Source organism: Monodelphis domestica, chromosome 5 (genome assembly GCF_027887165.1).
Source record: "Monodelphis domestica isolate mMonDom1 chromosome 5, mMonDom1.pri, whole genome shotgun sequence".
In the NCBI taxonomy this organism is placed as follows: Eukaryota; Metazoa; Chordata; class Mammalia; order Didelphimorphia; family Didelphidae; genus Monodelphis; species Monodelphis domestica.
This window is the reverse complement of record NC_077231.1, coordinates 29,854,639-29,861,951: the sequence shown is the minus strand read 5'-3', so window position 1 is coordinate 29,861,951 and position 7,313 is coordinate 29,854,639. Positions and strand designations below refer to the sequence as shown.

Sequence of the window (7,313 nt, the reverse complement as noted above, 5' to 3'; positions counted from 1 at the left end):
ATATCACTTCTGAAATTCACAACTTGTGTGATTTTGTCTAGATTACTTTACCTTATCAGGCCTTAGTTTTATCACCTACAAAATGAAGCAGTAAGGTCAAATGGCTTTTTAAATCCCTTCTTGTTCTAGATCTAAGATGGTATGACCTATGGTTCTGTTTTGGAAGAGAATTCCCCAAATCCTCTGCAGAAAAGTAGCATGGTCTGAATTTGTGTAATTTAATTTATTAATTAAATTATTAATTAGCTGTTGCTAAAGGAATACTTTCTGAGGAATTACACTCAGGAAAATGTAGGTAGAAACAACATACTGTAAATCTTGAAATTTCTCAGACTTGTGAATGTTAAAAAGTTCCACATTGGGGAATTCTCCATTGGAACAATTCCCTACTGGGAACATTCCCCATTTTGACAGTGAGAACTCTACTTGGATCAGAAATGGGAGGACCTCTGCTCCACCCATACTTAAGACTGCTTTAGGGGAGAAAACTCCTTGCTAAACAATGAGGGTACTTGGGCCCATACTTATAATGAGGCAAAAAGTTCTTTAAGCCATGCCTAGTTTTAGAATTAATACAATGGGGTGCTAAGTACCTATTAAAGGTCAGGCAACTTGTAAACTTGCCAGGAGCAAAGAGGTGAAAACTTATTCAGTGTTTTTTCTGATTCGAACTTACTAAAGGGATTAGTCAACCCAGCAGTGAATTCAGAATGGGCTGTCCTTTGGAAAACATCTACTGTGATTGGTAGATGGAAGAACTTAGGGGAGGTAACATAGGAGAAAACCCCCTATTTAAAAAAAAGCAGAATCTCTTGAAAGAAAATCCTTTTGGACAAGCTCTTGAGGAGAGGCTCTTGAGAAGGGAAGCTCTTGGAGGACAATCTCTAAGGAGGTCTCGCTGGAGCTCCTCTGAGGGGACTCTGTCCCTCTGGAGGCTCTTGAGAGAGGCCCTTTGAAACAGTCTCTGACTGGAAGGCTCTTTGAGGAGGACTCTGGCTGGAACTCTCTCTGAGGAGACTCTGTCACTAGAATCCTTGCTTAGACAGACCTTGTGGTGAGTGATAAAAGACTGACTGACTGATCTCTCTCTCTTAAGACTCAGGGCTAGGCCATGTTGGCTTAAGGCCCTTCATACTTATTCCTTTCTTACTCTCTCTCTCTCTTTCTTTGATTCCTCATTGTATTATTAATTAAAATCTCTATAAAACCCAGTTGACTTGGGTATATTCATAATTGGGAATTTTTCCCTGGCGACCACCTTATATATTTGATTTTCAAAGACACTGTAGTGAAACATATTTTCTGCAGTCAAATTTACTCACCCAGTCTATATCTACTACAATTTGTATCTTCCACTATTTTAATCACTACAGTTTATACCCTTAACTCTTTTAACGGCCACAGTTTATGACTATAATTATTTTAAATATAACAATACACAGTAAGTATGCTGGAGCTGTAAATCTGCATGACTTAGAGGACAGTGGGACCCTTGACAGTAAAAAGAGATATGAGGAACAGTGAAGCATTTTGTGGGAAAGATAATGAGTTCTGTTTTGAACATGTTGAGTTAGAAAAGTATATCGAGCCTCTGCCTTCTGAAGTCCAACTGGGAACTGGTGATACAAGACTGGGCCTCAGGAGAAATGTTAAAGCTGTATATGTAGCTTTGGAAATCATTTTCATAAGACTATAAATTGAGTCCATGAGAGCTGTTAAGATTTCCAGGTAAGAAGGTTCAAGGGAGGAAGAGACTAGGGTACAGGACAGAACCTTTAGGGATACTGACATGACATGAATGAAGACCTAGCAAAGGAGATGGTATCAGATACACAGAACTGGAATTAACCTGTGTCACCCTTTGGTGTGGTCCTTTTTTTTTTTAATAAAAGCTTTATTTAAACATGGTTAAGAGGTATGACAGGGTGACAGCAATTCAGTGTTTCCAAAACGATAGGAGTGCCTGAAAACTCAGGTGCACAGAATGAATACTGGAGTGAGGTAACCAAGGATTGATCTTGGGGGTCCTGGCCTGACCACTGATAAGCCAGAGGGGGCCGGAGCACCTAGTCTTGTTGTTGATTCACTGGCGTTTCCTTGTGAGGTGGAGCTCAGGCCACCCAGCCTGGAAATTGGAGATTCCCTTAAAAACAAAAGCTTTCCTAAATGGCGTTTCCTTGTGAGGTGGAGCTCAGGCCACCCATCCTGGAAATTGGAGATTCCCTTAAAAGCAAAAGTTTTCCTAAATCGTTGGCACCTGCTGGAGCCTTCCATGATCATTGGTTTTGAGATCTCAGCCATGAAACGAGTCTGGAGGGTCACCTGTCCTCCTACATACTGATTGGATGATTCCCAACAGCCCCAAACCACCACCCAAACCTAGGAGATGGTGATCCTGTTAGTGCCCGGCTGGCCCTCAGAGTGCCCGGCCACAGCTGGGATGATGAGTCCGCTGTACCAGGAGGTCCCTGAGGGGTCCTTTTCACATGATCCACACCCGTGTGTTGGTAATTAAAAAAAGAAAATGCCTTTATAAGCCTGCGACATATCTCTACTATATATATCCCTCCCTCCCCCTGCCTGAAACCCAAGTGCGCTCTGTGCTCGTGAGGGATGGGGACAGGCCAAAGCTGCTTCTGCCAGCTCACCCCCAGCCAGGGGGCAGACCTACTGCTCGGAGGCATCAGCCACAGCTGGACCTACTGTCACATCCAAGGCTGGCGGAGAAGTCCCTAGTGAGGAAGGTCCCTTGGCTGGGCCCCGCTACCTGAGACAGAACAGCCCACAACTGTGGTTTGGGTTTCATTTAGTATTTTTTTTTGGGAGGGTGCCTAGTGGCCATCAGTACCCACTTCTGAGGGGCCCCCCAGGTCTCCCCACACTTTGGATTGGCTTTGGTCAATCTGGTCAATCTTCTGCTCCTTCTTTTACGCCGTCCTTTGTCAGGGTAAATGCCAGCAGGTCGTACGGTTGGTCAGTGGCCACGGCTGGCCTGGCTCTTCAGGAGCTATCTTGCCAGAGGGCGAGTGGGAAATGTCTCAGAAGGGCATGGAATGAAGACCGGGATGCAGGCATGAAGCTGCAGACAGGTTGTGCTGTCCTCTCCCAGCTCCCCGGTGCCGGCGGCCTCGCCTCCCGGGGGCTTCATATGGGCTTGTACAGCAAGGTGGTGATGTATTTCTTCTTGTAGTGGTGGGTGGCACTGAGCACCATCACGCCGTCCTTGATGGAGAGAGCATACAGGTGGTTCAGCATGATGTGGTTGGGCTCGGGGAGCAAAACTGGGTCACATGAGATGCCAGTGTCCTTATTGAGGATGACCTGGAGCAGGTGTGGGGGAAGGATGGGTGGAGTTTTGAAACATTCCTCTGGCTTACAAACACAAGTCTCCTGATGGTAGAGTCCTGGTGGTGAACTCGAAAGCTCTGAAACATCGGAGCACTTTTGGGAATCCACCATTAAAGCATCAAACTCTTCAAAGTCAGTCTTCTTCACCTGAATGACATTGTTGACTGTGCCAAGCTGGCTGGTCACTACTGGCTCAGAGGGATCATAGGTCCACTGACCATCCACATAGAACTTGTACTGATGCTCTCCTTCTGGCAAATCCAGTATAGCTACAAAGTTGTTGTGGCTTCTTGTGAGGGGCAGTTTAGTCCAGTTATTGAAGGATCCAGATAAGTAAACCTCTTTTCCTCCCCCTGTCCAGCGAAACACAGTTGGACGAGCCTGGGTGGGAGCTCTGTCATTTACTTCCAGATCATGCTGCCACACAAGGAATTCTTCCTTTTCTGGAGCCTTGATCTCTTCAGAGTGGAAGAGGTCAGCATCCTCGGGGCTGTCCATCAGGATCTTGGGCCTGTCCCCATCTTTGGTCGTGATGGCTCCCCCAGAACTATCCCTCCCGGCTGTCTTGTGGCCTCCCTGGCGCTCCATCCCAGCCGGCTCACTGCTTGTGTTACCCATGTTGGGAGTCTGCTGCTGCTACTGCTGCTGCTGCTGTTGTTGCTGCTGCTGTTGCCACCGCCACTACTTACTGTTCCTAGAACCGAAAAAGCCTCCACCAGGCTACCCTGTGCTGGTGGGCTCAGTTTGACAAATGTCTCAGTAATGACAAGTTTTCTCATGAAGAATACAGCAATTTTCCATTCTACAATATCCCTATGATAATGGCTATTATTTACCATACTACAAGAGGGAGAGAGGAATAAATGGAGCACACAAATCACTGTGAGATTTTTTGACAATATGAATTACAACAAAAATATCCGCAAAAAGGACTCTGTCCTCCTCCTGCACTGGTGGAAAGAAATAGTCGCCACCATCTTGTTCTGCATCATAGCAACAACTTTTATTGTGCGCAGACTGTTCCACCCGAATCCTCATCGACAAAGGAAGGAATCTGAAACTCAGTGTCAGACTGACTACTAAGTATGACTCCATAAGTGGCGAAGGTAGTGACAGCAGCTGGTCCGATTCCAAGTCCTCTGGATACACATCAAGATACTTAACAGATTTTGAACCCATCCAGTGTATGGGTCGTGGAGGATTCAGCGTGGTCTTTGAAGCTAGAAACAAAGTTGACGATTGCAATTATGCCATCAAGAGAATCCGTCTCCCCAATAGGGAATTGGCCCGTGAGAAGGTGATGCGAGAAGTTAAGGCTTTAGCCAAACTTGAGCATCCAGGAATTGTGAGATATTTCAATGCCTGGTTGGAAGCACCACCGGAAAAATGGCAGGAGAAGATGGATGAACTTTGGCTGAAAGCTGAAAGCACCGCCTGGCCTCTCAGCTCTCCAAGCCTGATGGAAGCGCCCTCGGTCAACATCCGCAGAATGGATCCATTCTCCACAAAGGAGCACATCGAGATCGTAGTTCAGTCGCCGCAGAGAAGGAAGTCCTTCCCCGTAGGGATCTCTTACGACCAGGAGAGCTCCGAAAGTCGCTTCTCTCCCCTGGAGTTCTCCGTAACCAGTAACGGGGACGTGAGCAGCTCGGCCGACCCAGCGGTGAACCTGAGGGACAGCTGCCTTACGGACTGCGGCGTGGGAGACAACACGATGGACAGCAACGACGAGGGCCATCCCTTTGAGCTCTGTCCCTCGGAGGGCCTTCCTTACAGGCGGTCTAAGGACAGAACGTCTTCTTCCATTGTTTTTGAAGACTCTGGCTGCGACAACACCGCCAGTAAGGAGCTCCGGCCGGTGGCCTTGCGCAATGGCAGCCAGCGTGTGGCCCAGAAGCTCGCCCAGATCCAGCAGTCGGACTGGAAATTCTCTTCCGAAAGCCCTTTGTCCGTGTCCCCTCCGAGACCGACAACCTTAAGTCTGGACCTCACCAAAAACGCTGCGGAAACGCTCCAGCCCAGTTCCCCAAAGGTGTATCTTTATATCCAAATGCAGCTGTGCAGAAAAGAGAACCTCAAGGACTGGATGAACCGCAGGTGCGCCCTGGAGGACCGGGAGTGAGCCGTGTGTCTGCACATCTTCCTGCAGATCGCCGAGGCCGTGGAGTTCCTGCAAGTAAGGGGCTCATGCACAGAGACCTCAAGCCTTCCAATATATTCTTTACGATGAACGTCGTGGTGAAGGTCGGGGACTTTGGGCTGGTGACCGCCATGGACCAAGATGAGGAGGAACAGACGGTTCTGACCCCGATGCCCGCTTACGCCAGGCACAAGGGCCAAGTGGGGACCAAGCTCTACATGAACCCCGAGCAGATTCACGGCAATACGTATTCCCATAAAGTGGACATCTTCTCTCTGGGCCTCATCCTCTTTGAACTACTCTACCCGTTTAGCACTCAGATGGAGAGGGTCAAGACGTTAAGCGACGTGAGGGATCTCAAATTCCCACCACTGTTTGCTCAGAAATATCCTCAAGAATACATGATGGTGCGACACATGCTCTCTCCCTCTCCCAATGAGCGGCCCGAGGCCACGGACATCATTGAAAACCCTTTATTTGAAGACTTGGAGCTCCCGGGGAAATCCGTGCTCAGGCAGAGGTCTCACTCCCTCAGCTTCTCCGGCATGAAGCATTGCAGGCAGCCCAGCAAGTAGCCTTCGGGCTGGGGGTCCCCCTCCCACCCCCAGGCGTCCCACCTGCTTCCTAGCCCCGAAAGGGATTTTATCGGGCCTTGAAAGGCCACCCGTTCTGGCCAAGGCAGGTTTCAGGGCTTCTCAGGGGAGCGTTGAGGAGGATGCAGAGCAGCCCGACCTGTCCGCTTTAGTCCCGCACACTGGCCGGCGGCTCTTCCCACGCCGGCGTCCTCTGTCCTTCCATGTGCTGGGATCTCTTGGGACGGCCGTGCCCAAATGTACATAGAATCAAGATATTTTTATAGCACCAGATGAAGGTCTCCACGCGGTGATTTGAGGAGCTCGCTGTCCCTGGGGGTCGGCTGGGGACGATGTCAGGATGACTGGGGGGAGGTTCACCACAACTACCTGGGGAAGATGGGGAAATGTGTGGATTTGAACTTGACACAGTGAGATGAGAAGGGAACAACAACAACAAATTTACATTTGTGGATCAACTGGACTGGACCAGCACAATGGATCTAGGATTTGTGTAGTTGACATCTGTTGGAAGACTAGGCAGAGAAGTTCATATGGGAAGTTTTCAGAAGATCAGGAGGATCATGCTGGAACTTAATAAGTTCATATATACAGTATTATTATCAGCTACTGGTTTTATGTGAATTTTGTCCTTTGTTGTCTTTATCTAGAGTTACATTATGTGCTATTCTTTGGTTTTTCTTTTTTCTGGATCACTTTATAAAAGTCTTCACATAGATTAATATTAGGAAAAGTCCTTAGTGCTGTCTGGCATTTAGTATATGTTTCATAGTAGTCAGTGCTACATAATTTATTATGCCTCCTTCTGTTTCCCACCTCCCATTTCACATCTTTTTATTCTTCATATTTATAAACTCTGTATTTCCTTTATTGTAGCTTTGCTCTTCCTTACCTGTATGATCTTGAACAAGTTTCCTCAATGGACTTTGGTTTCCTCTTCTCCAAAATGAAGGGGTTGAGCGGAAGACCCCTTCCAATATTAAATGGCATGATATTAAAGGGAGAAGATAATTCCTGTAATACAGTCTTTGCCATAAAACATCCTGGGAAAGGAAGACGCCCTCTCCCATTTTTAGTAAACATTTCTTTAATCTCTGAAGGTTGTATGACTTCATATTTGTGACCATCCTAAAGGCATACTTACTCATCAAAATAATTTGGGTAAATAGTACTATTTATTTTCCTATTTATTTATGGTGGTGAGGGGGCTGGTAAAGCATGATAGACAGACA

General features: G+C 47.3%; 1 protein-coding gene and 1 pseudogene across 1 annotated transcript; one reads left to right on the top strand and one right to left on the bottom strand.

Annotated features, from left to right (window-relative positions):
* Positions 1-3,144: 3,144 nt before the first annotated feature.
* LOC100010825 (5'-AMP-activated protein kinase subunit beta-1-like) lies at positions 3,145-4,015 on the bottom strand. The gene has a single exon (XM_056797983.1). It carries the CDS (start codon positions 3,964-3,966, stop codon positions 3,145-3,147), a length of 822 nt encoding a protein of 273 aa, XP_056653961.1. The 5' UTR covers positions 3,967-4,015.
* Positions 3,965-6,658, top strand: LOC100016637 (eukaryotic translation initiation factor 2-alpha kinase 3-like; annotated as a pseudogene).
* The last annotated feature ends 655 nt before the right edge of the window (positions 6,659-7,313 follow it).

Coding starts and splice junctions, on each gene's coding strand:
- LOC100010825 (XM_056797983.1), bottom strand. CDS start 3,966: ATGGGTAACACAAGCAGTGAGCCGGCTGGGATGGAGCGCCAGGGAGGC.